This window comes from Acinonyx jubatus, chromosome A3 (genome assembly GCF_027475565.1).
Source record: "Acinonyx jubatus isolate Ajub_Pintada_27869175 chromosome A3, VMU_Ajub_asm_v1.0, whole genome shotgun sequence".
Taxonomy (NCBI): Eukaryota; Metazoa; Chordata; class Mammalia; order Carnivora; family Felidae; genus Acinonyx; species Acinonyx jubatus.
The window spans coordinates 111,866,539-111,889,429 of record NC_069388.1 but is presented as its reverse complement, the minus strand read 5'-3'; the positions used below and the strand labels follow the sequence as shown (position 1 = coordinate 111,889,429).

Sequence of the window (22,891 nt, the reverse complement as noted above, 5' to 3'; positions counted from 1 at the left end):
ATGATCACAAAAGTAAATTCCAGTTGGAAGAAAACTACAAAACCTAGCAAAACAACTTATAAAAATTGTAGATGTGGTATATGTTCTTAGAGTGGGGCATTTATTCTTCGATACATGTGCTTTTAAGAAAACATTGGAGGGGTGCTTGGGTGGCTAGGTCAGTTAAGCATCAGGCTCCACCCTGAGCATGGAACCTGCTTAAGATTCACCTCTCCCTCAAGCACCGCACACATGCGCGCTCAATCTCTCTCTCAAAAAAATAAATAAAACATTTGAACTAATGATTATTATACTTAGCACGTGGTGCTTCATAAACATCAGCATTAGCTCATTTACCAAGTAACCAATCAATCTTAAGATCTGAGTAGAAGCTACATGGCTGTGGACTTTTATATTGCACATGTTCTCATTTTATGCTTTTCCCTTTCCTTTTACAGTTCTTGATATGGCAAGACATGTGCCACTCTATCGAGCTCTGCTGGAATTGCTCCGGGCCATTGCTTCTTGTACGTCCATGGTGCCCCTACTGTTGCCTCTTTCTACAGAGAATGGTGAAGAGGAAGAAGAACAGTCAGAGTGCCAGACTTCTGTTGGTACATTATTAGCCAAAATGAAGACGTGTGTTGATACCTACACCAACCGTTTAAGGTAGTATACTTGGCTCATTGCTCTTGATTGTGCCCCTAAGAATCTTTTGAAACTAACTTTGTGGGTTTTCTTAAATGACATGTGCTGATTAAACACATATGCACACAAGCAAGATATAAAACTACAAAGAAAAAGTATCCACCAAATCCTACACTCAGAAACATTTATTTACATTGGCTTATCAGACATCTGCTTGTGCAATCTTAGGGCTTTAGGTATAGAGTTTTTCTTAAATTCTGTCATATTGTACTGATTATACAGATGGATGCTAGTTTTAGTCCATATTGAGGACAAAGACACCTTTCAGTGTCTGTAAATACATTTGGGCTGACATTGTTTTTAATACTACCAATTATGCATAGCATAGAGATGCTATGTTTTACTTAACCATCTGTTAGTGGACATTTGGGCTTTTTTCATTTTATAAACTCAGACATATGTCTTTTGAGGCTTGTAGAAATCTCCACACAGTAGATTCATAGAAATAGAATTGTTGGATTTATGGATTACTCCTATTTCATTGTGATACATGCTATAATTCATGCTATAATCTTTTTTTAGAAGAGAAGATTCAGTATTTATTTCTCGAAGTTATAATAAAGTTAGTATTTATCTTCTTGGTAAATTTAATTATTTAATGAATGTTTGGCTTAAGTTTATACCTCATTAGATTCAGATGATGAGTTCTGAAAACAAAAACTCTTTTTAAGTTACCTGGCAAACCTTTTTCTTTCTCTTAGCAGAATCTGTTCAGTGGTTATCCGTTTTACGTAGATGGCCAAATTCTGGTTTTTAGAGCATTTATACTGCAAATGGGAGTTTATTCTTTTGTCAGTGGTCTTTTGAGTCAATTAATGTTCTTTACCATCTTTACAATATATTCTACCTATTCTCACGTATTTTTTTAAGATAATAAATTTGAGAAACACAGTAGACGTCAAGCAATGGCAGAGATTTGGTCACTGGAAGAATAATTTTTTCAGGGAGGAGTCAGCTGCTGAGATAATCCTGACTGTTCATTTATTGTATTGTCACTATCACTTTTAAAGCTAGTGGCTCACTACTAGGCAGTAAAAATCATAATTTGGACAAAAGATTAAAGAAGAGCCAGTTGGTGGAAACAAAAGAGCTGTAGGTTCATACTACTCTTTCACCAGGGAAGGACAATGTAAAGGTATATTTTCTTTGATAGTGAGATAGTTTCTGTTGTAGAAAAGAGAACATTATGTTTGGTCCCAACCTTCGTCGTGTCAGAAATCTAACTGGTAATCTAGGCAGCTGGTATAATTACGTAAACAAGGTGTCATGTCATAATTGAACTGAAGGTCTAATTTTCTAATTGAGCTAATGTCTCATTGAGAAACTTCTAATTGATCATCCCATCTCTACCCTGGTCATCTCTGTTCCTTATTGTACAATAAACATACAGTTCTTGACAAAGCATTTAATATAAAATATGCAGAGCTTTTGAGTATTTTTAGGGGGAATCTTGCCCTGTGTTTTTTTAGAGGGATCTTGCCCTGTGTTTCTGTACCTCATATTTTTGTGTTTTGAGATGTATTGAAATTTTTTATGAAATGGAGTGTTTTTTCCCAGGAGTATTCTATTTCTTAGATGAAAAAATTGCATAAAGATTAGGAATGTAGTTATAATTATCACTTTCATTAAAAATAATAATCACAAATTTATGACAGTCTAAATGTGAAAATAAGACCATTAAAATATGGACAACTCTATATTATGTATTTCCTTAAGCTATAATTTCTGTTGGATCCTGCAAGAATGAAGTTACAGTGTATTGAGTTCTAAGGTAATTACAGAAGATGCAGTGATTGGAATTAGTATGCCTAGAGTAGCCTTTTTGTTGCTTTTCCTAAGTTAATATATTTCCTGCCTCCATAACATACGCAGTATAATTTTTTAAAAGTAAACTTGACTTCTGTATAAACTGTATTCATGATTCACTGTAAAAATTTAATTTCAGATAGCTAATAACAAGTGTCATTTGACTGGAGCTTTGGTTTTCTGCTTTTCCTACTGGAAAAAAAAAAATTATTCTTCAAATGCTTTCCTTCCTTCTTCAGTAAGAAAAAAATGGTACTTCACACTAAATTTTCTGTCACCAAAACATGTATGTAAAAGATCATAATGACTGTTCAGAGCTCATTTTATTTATGTTGTTTTATCTTTATGGTGACTCTGCAATAGCTATTTTTAATAGCTCTGCTTTAGTAATGTAGAAACAATGCTAGTGAGTTTTACCTTAGGATTTGAGTATTCTTCTTAGTCAAGATTGTTCATGATATCTGTTACATTTTACGGCCTCTGTTAGAAAAAGAAACCCTCAAAGACATACATGTTATAACATCCCTACTTGCCTTGAGGTTTGGTACATTGAGAATTCGTCTTCCACTTCACACAGAGAGGGTAAAATCTATTCTCTTCCAGACTGTCAAGACCTAAGGTGTATTTCTTTTTATATTTTCATAATGATAGAACTTTAATAAAGTGAGCAGAATTGTCCAGTTTCCTTAAAGAGTTTATACCCACAGAAATTGGCTAAGTTCAATTTTAACACTGAAAGTATAAAACTTCCCCTCTCCCCACCTGCCTACTTGATCCCAACTGCATTTTTTTTTTTTTTTTTTTTTAACCAGGATACTTTTGAGAAAACAATGGTCAAGGCAAATATGTTCTGTTCATCGATCACTTTTAGTATATGTTTTGTGGCATTATCAGGGTTTGGAGCTGTGACTTTAAAAATAATGTGTAGGTGTACCTTCGCTCAGAAAATGTTTATGTTCTTTTTGTCTCTGCTCTCAATAAAAAATGTAAGGATGAATAAAGTACATCTTTTTAGTATGGTTTTTTTTTTTTAAGTTAAAGCAAGTACTTATTATGTTTATATATTTTATTTATATACTTTATTTCCTCATTTTTCCCTCGTTATGCCTTGTTAACTTCTCATATGTTACTTTTTTTAAACCAAGCATACACAAAGGGAATGCAGTTTTTCCCCTTCGAATGAAATTTGTATCATTTATATGTGACCATTTGTTTATCTTAAATAAAAAAAAAATAGATTTGCTGTGCACTCTGCAGGTCCCTAGATGCTGATCGTGGTTACATGTAATGATTTTCATTAAAATTATTTCTTCTGTATATATTTACAATTTTTATCTCCCTTTTGTGGATGAGAGAAATGAGAATGTTTTGCCCCAGTACTGAAAGGAAGTTATTCTCCTGCCGGGAATAACCTGACTGAGATTATTCTGTCCCAACTGATTTTGATCTCAAAATTCAAAGAGTGAAGGAGATGATATAGGTGAGCCAACTCTCCCCCACCCACACTTTGAACCCTTCTGTAAGAGGAAACAGAAAGATACTGTTAAGAAACTGAAAAGGCACATCATTTACCTAGTTTGTGCAGTAGAAATTTGTGATTATATTTAGGAGTAAGTAGGAATTAGCTAAATGAAGTGTGCAGTGGCCTGCTATACCAAACTGGGAATAATGTTAGCAGTGAAAGAAAGTATCGCATGTTCAGGGAAACCTGAAGAAATTTGGTGTGACTAGGTATGGTATATGCGTGGGAGATGAAACTAGAGATGAAAACAGGAGCTAGAAGGTGAAGAGGGGTGTATTTACAGTTACTTGCTCTTAAATGTGATGAGCTACTGAAAGGATTTCAGAGATCTGATCGGATTTGCATTACCCACTTTCTGTGTACCCAAAGGCTCAAGCAAGAGTGACTGCTTAGAGGAGGAACTTGAGTTGTTGGCACAGTGGCACGACACCGTGGGAATGCCTTTTACACCTACTAGTTCTGTAATTACTGAGCTGTTGTTATTATATGTGAGATATAATTATATATGCATGTATATATCAATGCACACACATACATATATCTGAAAAGTAGCTTCTGAATCTTAATTTTTAAAGTAGTAGACTCTGAGGCATGTTTCAGATTTCCTTCGATTATAATTATACCTGAATTAAAACAATGATCTCTTGTAGGTGAGGATAGTTTGATGACTGGTGGGATTGATATTTAGTGAAACCAGAGCACCACTCGGGGAATGAATGTACTTCTAGCTTACTACATTCCTCTTTCCTGGCTTGAAGTTGACATTCCTTAGGCAGTTGTTAAATATTGACTGTACAGTTTGCATTAAGAGCTTCCTAAAGATGATAATATTCTAGTATTCTTTTATTCATGATTCTATATTTTTATTACTTACCTCCTTTCCTAACCTGTCCTTTCAAGATTCACAGTTTATAATAACTGCATAGGGTTAATTTGAGTCTAATGGTTAACGTAGACAAACTGATTAATATTGTTGTAGACTGATTTTTAGTAAGCTTTTTAGATTAAGATAAATCAGGGATTAGGAAGCACAAAAGAATGGCCAAAGTGTATCACTTCAAAATAGAGAATTTTACATTCAACACTTTCCTGCTTTTGTCTGAAATAGACAAGATTAAAGGTAATTAGGTATCAGGATTTTTTCAGAAATTGATTTTTTTTAAATATAGATGATATAGGGGCACCTGGGTGGCTCATTCAGTTAAGATCCAACTCTTGATTTTGGCTCAGATCATGATCTCACGATTCTTGAGATTTTTTGAGATGGAGCCCCACGTGGCCTCTGTGCTCACAACTGGGAGCCTGCTTGGGATTCTCACCCCCCACCCCCACCCCCACCCCACACCCGCCCTTCCCTCCTCCCCTGCTCACACTTCTATGTTCACTGTCTCTCTCTCTTTCAAAATAAATGAAATATAGATGACATGTTTTGTACATTAGTTCTGTAGCAATTTTAAAGCACACTTCAACTGTGCCTGTAAGTTATGTAATACAATTTTCTACTTAGGTCATTTTCTTCCATTATGTATTACTTAAAACCTAAACAATATTGGAGTGTTTCATGATGCTACCATTAGGAAATTGTTTAGTTTTTTTCTTGTTCATTTGAAACTTTTTATAATAATTTCAGTGAAAACGGGGAAATGGTTAAACTGTAATTATTGGTGCTATTTAATTTTGCCTCAATAATAGAGTTTATTACTTTATTTCAGAGACATTATTCAAAAGCCACTTTAGTCATCACTTCAATAGAACAAAGGATTTCAAAAGTGATAAAGAGCTCCATTTCCTTTACTTGTCTCCTGCGATATACTAGGCACCTGTGAAGAGCAAAAAGTTGAATATTCATCCACACAAGATTAACACTCTAAGTGGAATTAACTCCCTTCGTGGTGGTTAAAATTTTTCATTACCATAAACATTCCATTTCTCAGAAAAACCTTTTTCTTTTTGGCCTAATGCAGAAAAAGTTTACTGGCTTCTCATTTATTTTCTACACAACGTCTTAATTTCTGGCTTTTTTCTTCAGTTTGATGATTTAATGATTTTTGTGGTTAATACTTATAATTTTTAGGCCTACAAGCAGTGGGAAGAAATAGTTCCCTAGGGACCGAGAGAGAGAGCGAGAGAGAGAGAGATGGAGAGGAAGTGCATTGAGAATGACAGTGTGTCAAAAGTAGAGGGCCAAAGATGTATATACAAGGTGTAAGCAATGTTACCCACGTGCCAAAGACAGTCTGTGATTAGATACTCATTGATGTATAAGTCCAAAGTCACTACCACTTAATTTTATACCAATTATAAAAGATCGGAATCGGGTGAAAGTGAATTTTCATAACTGTCAGATTGATTGTATTCCTTTTGTTCTGCCAGTTTGAAGTATTTTTGCTTAGTATAGCATTTGTGTTACAGCCTCTGTGCTTTCATTGATTTCCTTTTTTGTTTCTTGAGAATTATCCAAACTGCTTTAAATAATGGATTGAGTTTTAATAAATTTAGAGTAGCATGTAGTCATATAAAAATACAAAGAAGTAATAGAACTTTAACTTCTGTGGAGTGTATACAGTTTCAGAAGTTTTTAAATGTGTATTTATTACTTTCCCCTGCTGTATGCAGTAGGCAAGAAAATATTTCTTACCGTTGCTTGAAAGAGAATGAAACTACTGCTTAAGAGTTTAACATTAAAAACTTACTAATAGGTTATAAATCTGCACATTGCTCCCCGTCTCCTGATGCCTATGTTGTTCATTATTAAAAACAAAATTTTTTAGGGGTGCCTGGGTGGCTCAGTCAGTTAACCTCTGACTTCAGCTCAGGTCATGATCATGGTTCGTGAGTTCAAGTCCCGTGTCAGGCTCTGTGCTGACAGCTCAGAGCCTGGAGCCTGCTTCAGATTCTGTGTCTCCCTCTCTGCCCCTCCCCCTCTCATGCTCTGTCTCTCTCTCAAAGGTAAATAAATATTAAAAAATGTTTTCAATAAATTTATATGAAGAAAGACAAGTCGATTGAACCTTACTCCAGATAGACCACTGTTACTGTATCTTACCAAAATAGTTCAGTTATCACTTAGGCTTCATGCTTGTATAATGGCTATACTTGAGGCTTAGCTGTTTCTTGAGAACACATTGATCAAATGCCAAAATACAACTTATTCTATTACTTAAGTGATTAACAGTGTGCCTTGCTGGCACAGTCACTGGAGCATACTACGCATTGGGCGTGGAGCCTGCTGAAAAGAAAAAAATTGTTCTTTTTTTTAATTTTTAAGGGGTGCCTGGGTGGCTCATTCGGTTAAGTGTCTGACTCTTGATCTCAGCTCAGATATTTATCTCAGGGTTGTGAGTTAAAGCCCTGTGATACACTCGTGCTAGGTGTGCAGTCTACTTTTTAAAAAAATATTTTTTTTTAATGACTAACAAAAAAACTGTAAAAAATTATAAGTTGACTTAATATTTCTATCTCAGTAGCATAACATAACAATATAAAATGATTATTCCTTATCAAATTACATTATATGAGCTTTATGTTTCAGGACATTTTCCATGGTCTTTATCCCAGATGCAATTTCAAGCACTGAATTGCTGCATTTGAACTGTCTTGCTAACAAGGTTTAGTTTATAACAAATCCTTCAGGGCACATCCTAATAACCTGTTCCATATTATCTGTAGGTTTTAGAGCTATAAGGGGACTGCCTAGACTTAAGGTAGTTCAGATATTTCTTTTTATAAATGAGGAAAACAAGGTCCATAAATACTTTGGTTTGTTCCAGGTTCTCTGATACTTTGTGGCAAAGCTGTGATAACTCCCAAATATATTTATCCACTAAGTTAAACCTAACTTCCAAAGAACAATTCAGTTTGTGCATCAGTGAATAATTAGAAATTGGAGAGGTGGACTTTTTTCTGAGCTGGTTTTAGATATTTAGGATATATAATTTTTTTTTGATGTTGATAGTGAAGTAAAATTGTTTTTCTAATTAAAAATTTTGCTTTTAGTAATTATAAAAGTATATACAATAATGCAAATTCTACAGAGTTTTTCTGATAATTTCCTTTTACTGACCTTTTTTCATTACCTGAAGAATTTTCAAGTCATGATAGTCTCTTAAAAGGCAGCATATTACCTTAGATATGATAGCATTTGTGTTGTGCCTAAGTAGTAATTACTACATTGCTAAAGTAAACCTAAGCCTCACTGTTTTTTGGTCTCTCTCGTACATGAGCAGAGAGCAACTTTGTATACTTACCACCTAAATGAAGAGTGAGTCAGCATTACCCATTTGATGTTTTTCTTGGTCAAAAGAATTAATAAAAAGCAGGGGGCGGCTGGGTGGCTCAGTCCGTTGAGTGTGCCACCTCTCGATTTTGGCTCAGGTAGTGATCTCAGGGTCACGGGATTGAGCCCAGCCTTTGGCTCCACACTGAGCATGGAACTTGTTTTGAATTCTCTTTCTCCCTCTGCCGCTCTCCCCCACTTGTGCTCTCTCCCAATTGTGCTCTCTCTGGAAAAAAAATAATAAAGAATTTATGAAAAGCATTTCTCTGGTATTTTCTTAATTACCACTGTGTGTGTTTTTCCCTCTACTGTCTTTTCAGTCTGATTTGGTATCCACTTGCATAGATTAGGGCAGGGCATAGGTGATAAAATTGTTTTCTCTGTGTGATGAAAGAAGCCTTTCCCCATCCTCCACACACTCTATTATTTTCTGTCTCCTGAATGTTATTGCTATCTTTGTATACCTTACATTTCTGATATCTTTAACTCTCTTGTCAAGGGATAGTTAAAGAACTTGTGTAGCAATAGTTGATATTTGAAAAATAAGGAGAAACATTCCCCCTCCCATTTATGGCCACTTATTGATCAACATTTTATTTTAGACTTAAACATGAGAGAACTTGAAAGCAACTCATCTTGTTAATGAAGGGATCTGTGGCACAGGTAACATAACATAATACTTTAAACTTTTGTGTGTGTATATATATATAAACTTTTATATACACACACATACATATATAATCATTTCCATTTGAAATATAATTGTCTAGTGTGAAAATTCATTCTTTTGCCCACAACATAGTCACACTGTGAGGATGTGACCCCTTCAGCTTTTACATATCAGTCCTGGTGAAATTCAGTTTCTGCTGGCTATTCCAACCTTTTCTCTCAAAACGAAGTCCGAGTAAGCCATAGTAGTTTGGTTTCACTTTTGAATCAGTGTGACACTTCATAGCTTCCTTGGAGCAGGGGTGAAGACCATTTATTTTATCTTTGATCTTCTATGCAGACTTTTCCTGCTGGACTCTAGTAGGCAAATAATCCTATGTAGTATATTTAGTAATTGACAGTTTGACCAAAAATTTGGAAGAGGGACTTGCTGTCAGTCAAATAATCTGAATTGCTAATAAAGATGCATCACAAATGTCTGTGTTGAGTATGAGGCGTTCTGGATTTGAACTTCTCTTTAACAGCATTAAAGCAAACATCTTTTATTTCCATTTCCCTTAGCTATTTCGAAGCATCTTCTGGTATAAGAAAGTTCATCATATTTTAGAAATAACTGAATTCTGCGGCACCTGGGTGGCTTAGTACGTTAAGCATCTGACTCTTGATTTCAGCTCAGGTCATGATCTCATGGTTCATGAGGCCCATGTCAGGCTCTGTACTGACAACATAGAGCCCACTTAGGATTCATTCTCTCTCTCTGTTTCTCTCTCCCTCCCTCTCTCTTTTCTCTGCCCCTTCCCCTGCTCCCCTGCTCACACTCTCCCCTCCTCCCTGCTCACACTCCCTCCCCCCCACCCCTGCCACCCCCCCCCTCCCCCCCCCCCCCCCCCCCCCCCCCGCAAAGTAAAATAAACTTTTAAAAATAAATAGGGCACCTGGGTGGCTCAGTTGGTTGAGCATTCGACTTTGGCTCAGGTCATGATCTTGCCATCTGTGAGTTCGAGCCCCGTGTCAGGCTCTGTGCTGACAGCTCAGAGCCTGGAGCCTGCTTGGGATTCTGTGTCTCCCTCTCTCTCTGCCACTCCCCTGCTCACATTATGTCTCTCTGTCTCTCTCTCAAAACTAAATTAAACATTAAAAATAATTTTTTAATAAAATGAAAATAATTTAATTCCCTTGTAGAAATACCCAATTCCTTTTTATCTAACTAAGCAATAAGATTAATTGACCTCTTTTTCAGAGGCGTATTTTCTGTCAGACTCTTATTGTAAGGGCTTCAGTTAGTTACCAGAGAATTTCATTTCTAGCCCTCCTACCTTTGTTTCTGTTGGAAAAACATTTCGTAGTTTCTCCTGTTTTTCCTCTGCTTCTAACACCTACAAAATGAAAGAGGCCTGGTTTCATAACCAAGAAGCATTTGTTATAATCATACCTACTTTTTTTTTTTTAAGTTTCTGTTTTTGATGACCTTGAACGAGTTTCATAGTTCATCAACCTTTTACTCGGTGATGGAGACAATGATGCCAATGTTTATTTTACTATCTTTTATTTGCCTCAGTTGGATTATCCCTTGGTAAAGCGTATTATTTGTGGCAACTCCATTCCACAACAGCACACAGTACCTTCATTTTGTCCTGTGATGTTTAATCTGACCTAGAAATTATATTTTTATCTAATCTAGAAATCAAGGGTTTATTTTTAAAAGGCTTATCGTACCCTCTGTTTGAATATTTCCTTCTATAGTGCTCATTTATGCTTCCTAAGACAATGGAGATTATGTTTTCAATTTTAAATCCTATTGAAAACTAAAACTGACACTTCCGTTTGGAAAGAGTTTAAATAAAAAAAGGGAATCAGAATTAAAAATTAAGGTTTAAACTAATAATGAAAAGCATTCATCTTACAGAGGTCTTTGCTCCATTTACTGGTGCATTTCAAGAAGTTTCATGTTTTCTGGAGATAATTAGAAGCAAATAGTTCTCCACAGTAATGTATTTTCTAAATCTTCCTGCTTACTTTTAATCTTAATTCGTTTTAGACTTTATCCCTGACAAAGAGCTTTAGAACTGTGGAATATTATATGATGCATTGGTTTACAGAGAAATGTAGAAGTTTCATTTGCTTACAGTTTTAGAATCTTTCTCTAAGATGCTAGTTCTTAATAGTTCTGGAGTCTGGACATGTCAGCATGTTGTCTCCAGATTACTTGTTCAACATGGCTGTACTTTTTAAATGTTTATTTCAACTGTTTTGACTTTAGAATTAGGAGTACAGGGAATGGAGGTGATTTTTCTTTATGTTCTACCAAGAAAATAGCTATATTAAGCTATTTTCAGTTTATAGATTATAAAATAACATAATTCTGATATTTTGCATTTAGTCTTACAAAAATCCAGCTTATTTTGGGTGACAGTGTTAGCAGAGGTAGGGCACTGTAACTGAATATTGAATTATGGGGATTTTTTTCTTTTGTTTTTACAAGAAAGATTTACCCATTTTGCTCACATCCTAGTTCAAATTACATGTCAGAGAGCCAAAATTTGCTTAATTTGTTAGCCGTTTAGTTGGAATTCACAGCATAGTGGAAAATGTTTGCAGATAATTCTGTGCAATAGTAGAAACTTCAGTTGATTCCTCGTATTTCTTCAGGGCAGTGATCACAACCAGATTCAACGTATGCACAAAGCAGCGGATACCATGGTAGCGGCCGTCGCTGATTGCTTTTACCATGTTGGATCCATTGTCAGTCTCAGAGACCTACTTCCAGCTAGGTGCCTTGAACTCAAATAGCTTTTCCCACAGACTTCAGGATGTGAGCGAAGGTATGGCCTTTTTTCATGAGCTGGGCCTACATATGGGTTGACAGTAACCTGCAACTTTTATAGGAAAGAGACTACTGGCTGTAGTTGGATATCAGACAATGACTAGTTGTGGTCATCATTAGGCAGGGAGTGTGTGTTCTTTGTAGATTTGAAATACTCTCACCTTTTGGACATTATCCCTTTTTCTCCTGTCTGGTTTTGTCAAGGTTGTTCACGTAAAAATTTCTCATTTGAACCTGGTGTAAAGCTCTAAAAGATAACTGCTTTATGAGTTAACCATTATCTTCGATAGGAGATGCATAAAATCATTTCTTTCACACCTTTGGTATCAACACATTTTTTTAACTTTTGTGTATTTTTGCACTTTTTTAGCATCTTTTTAAAATTTTGTGGTCCAAAATATATATATATATATATATACATATATATGAAATTTACCATCCTGACTGTTTGGACTACTTTAATAATAGGAATTTCTCCTACTAATCATCTTTTAAAAACTGGATTTAGGAAATCGGTATCCATGAATAGGACTTGGAGTTTAGGATGAGTCCTCTCTCCAAGGCTGACTTGCTCTCACTTGTGTTGTGCACTTTACTCTCCATGCCAGACACTCTTGTTTCTTCAAGGAGAAAACACCCTAATAGCTGGAAAAACGCACTTCACTTCATATCTTTCTTCTCTGCTTCGCAAGATGTGTTTCTTAAATGAAATCTTCATTGAGCGTCCAGTGGATCAACTGTTTGATGACAGATTTTAGGAAACCATCTTTATTTTATTGTGGCTATAACCGTAGCTCTTCTGTTTTTGTTTTTGTTTTTCAAACTACTTACTGTTGTTTTCCTGTTACGGTCAGTGATCCTATTACTTAAGATTTTTTTAAGCCCTGGTATCAGAGGGAGAATCATTTACAATTGGCAGGGGAGTCCTTCTAAATTCAGAAAGTCAAACAGCTTATTGCACTTTTCTTGATTCTCAGTGTTTGACACTGATTGTGAATAGCTGTTGATAAATGCAGAAGTTGAGAATCTGTTTGAGCTTGTCCAGCATTACATCTTTATTAAGAAAAGTATCAGATACTATTAAGCAATAGTCTCCACTTTATTTCATAGCCTTTTAAAAGACAATATCTTATTTGATTCCAGCACTTAAAATGCCTGATATTTCAGTCTTACAACATTCATTCACTATAGTCTCCTTACATATACATGCAAACATTCATGTTCATATACATGTACCTGTGCAGAAATTGATGACTGAAATGAGGTACAGTATAACATCCACCAAGTTGGCCATGCGTTCTATGTGATTTCTTACACCTCAGTGGTAACCTCAGACAGTAACCCAGTGACACATTGAGTTGAGCCATCTTGCCAGGTGAGGCAACTATATACCTTCTAGTTAAAAATACCTGTGGGTACTAGTTTTTTCACACACTGCAGAAATCAGTTCAGAACGCACGCATAATGCTATATATGGTTACCCTTGCTAGCCACCTGAGTGGCCCTTCTTCGTTTACCTCTTAACAGCTCCCTCAAGTGTAAGCACTGAATTGCTTCTGAGCAGATTTTTGTCTTTGTGCTGAAGAATAGTTCGTTTATACATAGCTAACAATATTATTTTGTTAAGGACTCTTCTACCTTCTGCTAGCCTTTTTATAGCTCATCTAAGTCTCCATGCTCACTTTGTGAAATACAGTTGTAATACAGTTGCCAAGTCCTTTTGTTGGTAGGTATACAGCTAGAAGAATAAGTGATGCTATGGCATGAATATTTTAAACACCTTTATTTATGTGTGTTTTCAGTTTGTATTATCTATTTAATGAATTAACAAAAGTGTAAGTTTTTAGTATCTAAGCAATAGTATGATGATTATTAAGTGAAAAATATGTGCTGAGAGTTGAAATACAAAAAAGGATATTGATATTCACTTACTAATTTCGGTGACTCTTACAATAAAACTCTACTGTATTCACCTAGAAAATTTAAAGAAATATTTTGATGCCTTATACACAGAGACATTGTTGTAGTACATCCTGTTAATGATACAGAATTTGATACAAGATTGGGTACATTTTAGACCCTGGATAGAGAATGCCTCTAAAATGATTATGCCCTAAAACTTACTGTTTAAATATAAAGTTATGATGTATAAAAGCACATTGCATTAAGATACCTAGTAATAAACCTTCATTTTTACTCCAGAATATATCTTTTAATTCTCCCCTTGGGAAAGAATATACTTACTCTGAGTGAAATACAAATAGTATTACAGTAAAAAAGTATACATATGGTTCTTTGATTCCCAAATCTTAGAAGACAGAGGATAGACCTCTGTCTCTTTTAGATAATGAAAATGATTTCTTCTACTTCCAGGTATTTGTAATTACTGTACTACAAGTACGTTTTTAAAAGTGTGGATCCAAGGACATATCGAGTATCTGGGTGTTTTTACAGTGTTCATTTTTTATTTAGATTGATTGATCATATTTGAAGGGAAAACCTACCCAAAGCTTTATTTATTATGCTAGGCATTATTCTGTGGCTTCAAAACAATGAGTCTAACTTAAACTACTTCTGCTATATATCATATGTATTTCAAATGAAATACACACTATCATTTTGATTTTTAACCACTGTGACTTAACAGAGGTACTTGTTTTTCAATCCTAAAGTCTTAATTTTCCTTGCATTTCTTCCCATATTAAAAAAAAAAAAATTCAGATCTAAAAGGGAAAATGTTAAAACAGGAGTAAAACCAGATGCATCTGATCAAGAACCAGAAGGACTTACACTGTTGGTACCGGACATCCAGAAGACTGCTGAGATTGTGCATGCAGCCACTACCAGTTTACGGCAGGCAAATCAAGGTACAGAACTGTCCTTGCTGCTTTTCTTTTGACCCAGAGATGTTTCATTTACTTCTGAAAACTACCTCTCTCTTTTCTCTGTGTTAATGCTTTGCAAGCAAGCTCATTTACCTAAAAATTTTGTTGCCACGTTTTCAAGTTAATCATGAATAGTCTCTAATTTTGAAATACTTACCTCTCCTTTGTATGATCATTCACACCAGCTTGAGCAGGCAGACAGACATGTCATGAACTTCTCTTCTTCCTGTTGGTAGTTGTGAAATTGAAAAATGCCATTGTACTGGATAGGAAAGAGTACATTTAGACTGGGTGTGAGAATTTAGTTTAAATTAGCATTTTCATGTCTTAGCAGTGTATTATCTATTGTTTTATGTCTGCTGTCTTGCCTGATTGGGTCAAACTAATTTTACAGATTTTAAGAACATAAACTTTAAAGTTGATAAGGGTTTTAGCCCTATTAGTTATGTTTATGATATAAAAATCTCTTATACTTAAACTGATACACCAGGAAGATAATTGTGAAGAGTTTGTTAATTTTTTAGAATTCGAACTTTGAACTGTAGAAACTGTTTTTGTTTTGATCTTTTAAAATGTATGCTTATATTATTTATCTTGAAATATTAAATAACAGAAAAAAAACTAGGTGAATGTTCAAAGAAGGTGGCTATGAAACCCAAACCTTTATCAGTATTGAAATCGCTTGAAGAAAAATATGTGGCTGTTATGAAGAAATTACAGTTTGGTAAGTTGAAATTTTAACCTTCATTTCTTCAGATCTCGTTTCATATTGTGTAATAGTGCTATTAAAATGTGTTCTAGTAAATGAAAGATTTTAAAAGTTGTTTGTACCATGAATTCTTCATATCCTCTGTGTGTGTCTGTGTGTGTGTGTGCGTGTGCGTGCACACACCATGTATACATGCAAACATTTGATCATCTTTTCATCTCTAACTTTATATCTGTATTTATAGTTGTATTTGGAAATCATGATTCAGTAGAAACCTAGGGGAAAAAATAAAGTCAAATGTCAAAAAAAGGGGGGGGGGGCAGAAAGTAGTTTTCTTTAAGACCTCTCATTTCTGTATTTGCTGGCCAGAAGAAAGCTAAGACCTGGCACTTTGAACTAAGTCTGTTACTCTTAACATTTTAGAATTCCATGAGATTTGCCTTTGGAAAATAATAGTTTTGTAAAGTCCACTTGTATTCTTTTCTATTCCGAAACTCTTGACAAGTAAAGACTGGTGAAAAGATCCTACCAGTCTCCCTCATAAGGTGTTAGTCTATAAATAAACACTAGAATTCCAAATTTTGGTGACCATTAGTAACTGTTATTATCTGTGCCTCTTTTCCAACCTTGAGACCCAGTCAAAAGACTTTGACTATATGAAAAGGAACACTAAAGCAAGTGTAAAAATACATAAACTTTTGATATACTGTCTTTGAAACTTCAGTGGAAATCATTTAGCTTTTGCTCTACCTTACTTCCCAGGTTTGCAGTAAAAATCACGTGCAGTAGTAACATATATGAAAATGATTTGAAAATGATAAAGCACTCAGGCAGCTTTTGTTTCATCATCTTTTTAAATTTTTTTTTTTAATTTAATGTTTATTGATTTTGAGAGAGAGACAGAGCATGAGCAGGGGAGGGATAGAGAGGGAGGGAGACACAGAATCTGAAGCAGGCTCCAGGCTCTGAGCTGTCAGCACAGAGCCCGATGCGGGGCTCAAACTCACGAGCCATGAGGTCATGACCTGAGCCGAAGTCGGATGCTCAACTGACTGAGCCACCCAGGCGCCCCTGCTTTTGTTCATTATCTTAAGATTGGAAGAATTGAGATGACGTGTATATACTGTTGTTCAGAAAAAATGTAACAGTTTTGTTTTTGGATAATTGTGCCAGCCACTGATAGGTTGTGACCATTTTGTTTAATAAACACTTAATTCAGGAAAATGTAATAAATGTCAGGTTCATTCAATACTATATTAATAACTATAAATGATTACCAAAGGAACAAAAATATTGTCTGCTGTAATCTTAAAGTTATAAGACACCAAGAACAAATACTGTTATACAAATATAACATGAATTATAGACATCCTCAGAGAGGTGTCATATGAAGGAATAATCAGAATTATCAGGAAAAGCCACACCACCAGTATGATCCTTGTAGCCACATTCACTGTCACAACTAGGAAAAGTACTCTCAGATTTTAAGTAGACTTCATTTTTTAAATCTCTCAAATGAAAGCCTTTATAGTTACAATTTGATTACTGTATATTGTTGCAAATCTTTTTTGAAACTAAATTCATTATATTGTGTAGAATAAAACAACTGAAGTAGACTGGAAATATGTCAGGAGTTGTCAGTAGCACTGCGTTAAGATGAAATCATTGATACATATCTCTACTCAGGTTTGTCTGCATACAGTTGAAGGTAACTATTGGTAGCCTTGAGGCAAAACCCAGGTATTAGATGGGTTTGTCTGTAGCTTCACACTTCTGTGTACTTTTTTCACTTTGTGACAACCTGTTTCTTTCCCTCCTCCTCCAGATTCAAAAGCATAAAGAAACTTTCTCTGCTTCTTTATTGGCTGTCTAATTGTGCTTTGATTCTGAATGAAATTTAGTCTGTGAGTTGCCCCAACTAGGTACCAGTGCATGTCTACTGAAACCTTTAATGTCTTACTTCTGGAATAGAATTCCAGAGTGGAGTGGAATAGAATGGAGTGGAACAGAATTTTGAACCTCAAGCGGACAGTAACTTTGTTGGGGAGCCATTGAAAACCTGAGTAGGTTAAAAATAAATCCTGCAAAAACTAAGACCTTTTTAGTATGATCCTGGTAGATTTGCCAGAGGACGTCATTTGGTTGCTTCCCACTCACGCCATTAAATATAGCACCGATACTTGGTGGGAGTATACAAGAAGGAAGAAAAAGTGGTCCATGGTCATGATATTTTAAGAGTTTAAATCTCTTTTTTTCTAAGACTTTTTTTTAATGTTTATTTATTTTTGAGAGAGAGTACAAGCAGGGGAGGGCAGAGAGAGGGAGAGTCCCAAGCAGGCTCCACAATGAGTGCAGAGCCCAGTGCTCTATTCCTTGAACCTTGAGATCATGACCTGAGCCAAAACCAAGAGTCAGACGCTTAACGGACTGTCATCCAGGCACCCCTTAAGATTTTAAGTAGCGTTTTATAAACCACATATGGGGGCGCATGGGTGGCTCAGTCGGTTAAGCGTCTGACTTCGGCTCAGGTCATGATCTCACGGATCGTGAGTTCGAGCCCCGCTTTGGGCTGTGTTCTGACAGCTCAGAGCCTGGAGCCTGCTTCAGATTCTTTGTCTCCCTCGCTCTCTGCCCCTCCCTCACTTGTCCTCTGTCTCTCTTTCTGTCAAAAATAAATAAATATTAAAAAACAAAACATATGATTTGCTGTTACTGCTGAACTTTGGATTTACTGATCTTTAGTAATTGACAGAGGCTTTGGATATAACCAGATTTAGTCTAATTTTTTTAGGTTCTTCATTTTATTTTGAATTTTTATTCAATATTTTTGGTCTTTTGGGGGGCATATAATTTGCAAACGTTAATCTCCTGTTCAGTGTTTAGACTGTTAGCCTGGAGTGGGAGGTGTCAAGAATAGGGTTGGGAAGAGAGAAGAGGTGATTCTTCTAACCAAGATTTGGTTTCCTTTTACTTGGAAAAACATTCTTTCTGGTGGGTTAAAATTTACATAGATTAATTTTTTATATAACTTGAGTTTATCACTGAAAAGCTGGTGTGGGCTTTTTAGAAATCTTTTAGAAGTGATTATTCTTTCTCTCCCATTGTTACTTATTAGTATATTAATCCTGAAAAGATACCATGGAATGAAACTATCATTTGTGTTCTAATATTGTACAATATCATTTTTATTTCTCTTAGAAATTATTCCATAATCTTTTCCGAGTAGGTTTCTTCTTTGTATACTTTAATTAGGGGTCTGGTTAGCTTCTAATGATACTACAGCCTTTGGCCTCACTAATTTTGACAATCTAATCTGTTCCTTTATTCTGTTAACATGTTTGTTTTTAATAATTTTTTTAATGTTTATTTATTTTGAGGGAGAGAGAGCGTGCATGTGTAGGGGAGGGGCAGAGAGTAAGGGAGAGAGAGAGAATCCCAAGCAGCCTCTGCTCTGTCAGCACAGAGCCCAATGCTGGGATTGAACTCAAAAACTGGTAGATCATGACCCAGGCCAAAACCAAGAGTTGGATACTTAACTGACTGAGCCACCCAGGTGCCCCTTTGTTTGTTTTTAAACAATACTTCTGAAGAAGCATTATTTTAAGTTTATTTATTTATTTTGAGAGAGAGAGAGAGAGACGGGGAGAGAATGAGTGGGAGTCATGACCGTGAGATCATGACCTGAGCTGAAATCAGCGGTCAAACTCTTAACCATCTGAGCTATCCAGACCCCCTGAAGAAGCATTTTATTGGAAATTCCTTTTTGTGGTTATTTAAAGCAAATACTTGAACTTGGTTTATGTGAATTTGATTAAGTGTTACTTAATATACATAAGTTTATATCTTTTTGGACTCCGATTAGTTTCTATAGTATTTTATCAAATTATTCCATATTTATTGTTGCACTAAAAATTACTCTCAAAACTTAAGGTGTTTAAAACCTTTATTATTTCACAATCTCCATGGGTCAGGAATTCAGGAATGGTTCAGCCCACTGTTTCTGGCTTAGACTCTCTTATAAATGTGGCCATCAAGATGTCGGCTGGAGCTTCGTCATGTGAAATCTTGACTGGCTCTGGGGGCTGTGCTTTTGATCTCCCTCACGTGGTTGTTGACAGGAGGCCTTAGCTCCTTGCCATGTGGGCCTCTCCATAGGACTTTTTGAGTGTCTTCATACATTGTGTCTGGCTTCTCATAGAGAGCAAGCAAACAGGAAGCCAAACTGCCTTTTATGACTTAGTCTTAAAAGTTGTAAACATTACTTCTGCCTTATCATTAGAAGCAAATCACTAAGTCTAGCCCATGCTTAAGGAATGGGGAATTAATTTCTACCTTTTGAAGAGGGTGTCAAAGAATTTTTGAAAGTATTTTAAACCATCAAGCTTCTATTAGGAAAATAACGAGTCTGTTCTAGGATTCTAAGAAGGAAGTTTCCTGAAATGTGATTGTGTGTGTGTGTGGGAGTTAAATATTTTATTGAACTTTAGGTTTGAATTTACTTACTGGTTCAGACCCAAATATGTTTTAATGTCTTTTTATCAATATGAATGCCTTATGCTTCTGTATGTATAGGAAATTCTGATTTAAATTATTACCTCTAATTAAGAAATTCAGAGTCCTTATGTCAGAGCCAGGAGACTTCTCTCGTACCACATAAAATCATAAACTCTCCAAGTTGGATATGACTTTAAACATCATTAAGTTTTACTACCCAGTGACTTTTAGAATCATTCACCAAACAAAATGCATGTTTTCTGTTGAGCTTTTTGGAATAAACTATATTTTCTACCTTTTATATCAAGTACTTTTAATATCATGATTCTTCTACAATTTGATATTTATTGACTGCCTAATATTCCATCATGTAACATACTGTCATTTAACCAATAACTGGTCCTTCAAGTTGTTTAAGTTTACTTATTTATTTTGAGAGAGAGAGAGAGAATGAGCGCATGCATGCATGAGTAGGGGAGGGGTAGAGAGAGAAGGAGAGAAAGAATCCCAGCTGGGCTCTGTGCTATAAGCGGGGCTCGAACTCACAAAGCATGAGATCATGACTTGAGTCAAAACCAAGAGTCAGATACTCAACAGACTGAGACTGAACCACCTAGGTGCCCGTCCAGTTTTTCAATAACCTTTGCAACATCTCAGTGGCCATATCATTGTTATAAATATTTATATACATTTATGATTATTTCCTCAGGATAAATTAATAGAAGAGGATTTGTTGAGTCAAACTATGTACGTTTTTAGCAACTAGTCATTATCTTTGAATATTTTAATAAAGTTTTGGTATTAGTAGATCCTGTTCTCTTATAGGTAGCTATAGGATAGAAAATTTTCCTCCAGTCTTGGGAATCGGCTCATGTTTGTTTCTGGTGGATTGCTGTTTATAAAATTCAAATTTATACAGAAATTTATCTCTGTAGTATGTCAAAGGCGAAATTGGGCAGATGAAATAACTCCAGTTTACAACTTCACTGACAGGAAGTAGTTAGCAGTCTTGCTGAGATGTAGTATATGTACTGTGTGGTAAAGTCAGCTTTCAACATTTCTTCTTAAGTTAGATTCTACTCGTATAGAATTGGTGATAGTTTCTACAAGAGATGCACCAAAAGTTTATTTTTCTCTCTGAAAGATTTGTTCAATAAAGATTGTGGCACTCCTCTTTTAAACATATGGAATACACAGACCTGTGACTCTTCATAGGTCTTCGTCTTCCCCCTTTTTCTAGATTATAAGCTACTTGAAGTCTTGAAGATTTCATTTCCGATTTACCATTTAATCCATATAAACTAGCCTAGAACCTTGCACTTAGTAAGCTGTTGGTGAAATTTAGTGCATTAATGCTAATTATAATAATAGCATTAGTTTTTCTGTATGTTTAGAATTATATGAACATAAGATCAGAAGTTATTGTTGCTTCTAATTGACAGTATTTGCCCTAGTACATGGTTTTGATGTAGTGTTACAATTTATATAAATCTTTTGTCACCCATTGGTTAGGGTGGAATAATCTGAACTGGAGATAAAATTCAAATCCATTTTTTTTTTCTTTCTGTGTGTACAGAGTTTGTAAGTAGAGAATAACTTCAACTCTTTTCTAAATCTGCCTGAATAAATGGTTAAGAATTAGCCCATTAGTTGTATTTTCTCAGAGTACTTAGAACATTACCCTAATAATCTTCCTTTATTGCATTAACTTAAATTCCAAAAGTAATGCAAGAGTAGACCTCAGTCTGGGACTTCGTTTTCCAACTCCAAAGTCAGTGCAAATATATAAAGACCTATTCTGGTTTTAAAAAAATGAAATATAATAATAGTTCTTGGCATTTAGTATTTTGAATTATTTTGGCAAAAATTATACACCACACATTTTAAGAATAAATTGCTTTTACTGCTTTACATTGTCATAGCAGCTTGATACAGTCTATCAGTGTGTCCACATTATATAGATTAAAAAATCATTTCCTGGGATTCCTGGCTGGCTCAGTCGGCAGAGCATATGTGACTCTTGATCTCAGGGTTGTAAATTCGAGCCCCACTTTGGATATAGAGGTTACTTAAAAATAAAATCTTAAAAAATAATAATAATTTCTTCATTTTGCTCCATTACATAATCCATCCACCGAACAGTAGTTGTGACATAAACATGTATAGCTTGCTAATTTTTCATGGTCCTCTCCATTTTGTGGGGCTTAAAAATTTTTATTTTAGTATATTGACACACAGTGTTACATTAGTTTCAGGTGTACAACATAGCAATTCATGATTTTTGTGCATTATGCTGTGCTCACCACAGTGTAGTTGCCATCTTTCACCATACAACACTATTACAGTGCCATTGACTGTGTTCCTTGTGCTCTGCCTTTGGTCCTCTCTGTTTTGGATGAAGGGCTAGTGATTTATTTGTGATCCTTGTCGTTATAACACTACTCCATTCTAGTTCTTTTACTTTTTTTTTTCAGTGTTTTTTTTTTTCTTCTTTTTCTTTTAGATACATTTGAGATGGTTTCTGAGGATGAAGATGGGAAATTGGGTTTTAAAATAAATTACCACTACATGTCTCAGGTGAAAAATGCAAATGACGCAAACAGTGCAGCCAGAGCCCGCCGCCTGGCCCAGGAGGCTGTTACGCTGTCAACCTCACTGCCTCTTTCGTCCTCTTCGAGTGTGTTTGTGCGCTGTGATGAGGAGCGACTTGACATCATGAAGGTAGAAAAACAACTGTGTTTTCTCTATTTCTGGCTAACGCCATTATGTATGTAGTTGTCTATATTGTTCAGATAGTGACTATACAGAGCAGTAGAAGTAGCATGAATTTTAATAAATTAAATAATCCTGTTGGTCATTTTGGACATCATTGAAAGGAGTCCTTTTTTTTTTAGTGTTAGAGTATGTGTATGGGACAGCTCTTCAAAATAACAGTTTAGATGAAAAGTACCAAAATGCCTGCCTTGAGTAAAAGCCATATGCAGCCTGTAGTTTTAAGAGCTGAGTATCACAGGATTTT

General features: G+C 35.4%; 1 protein-coding gene across 13 annotated transcripts in view; it reads left to right on the top strand.

Moving 5' to 3' along the window:
- Nucleotides 1–22,891, top strand: part of BIRC6 (baculoviral IAP repeat containing 6) — a 221,939-nt gene that overhangs the window by 181,823 nt on the left and 17,225 nt on the right. For 12 of the 13 annotated variants that reach the window (XM_027033515.2, XM_027033512.2, XM_027033513.2 and 9 more), the window contains 4 exons: nt 438–648; nt 14,506–14,651; nt 15,283–15,393; nt 22,376–22,593. In XM_027033515.2, the coding sequence (XP_026889316.2) occupies nt 438–648; nt 14,506–14,651; nt 15,283–15,393; nt 22,376–22,593 (686 nt within the window). Of the gene's footprint in view, nt 1–437; nt 649–11,609; nt 11,783–14,505; nt 14,652–15,282; nt 15,394–22,375; nt 22,594–22,891 lie in introns of those variants that run through there. The other variant, XR_003412372.2, reaches the window with a different exon arrangement.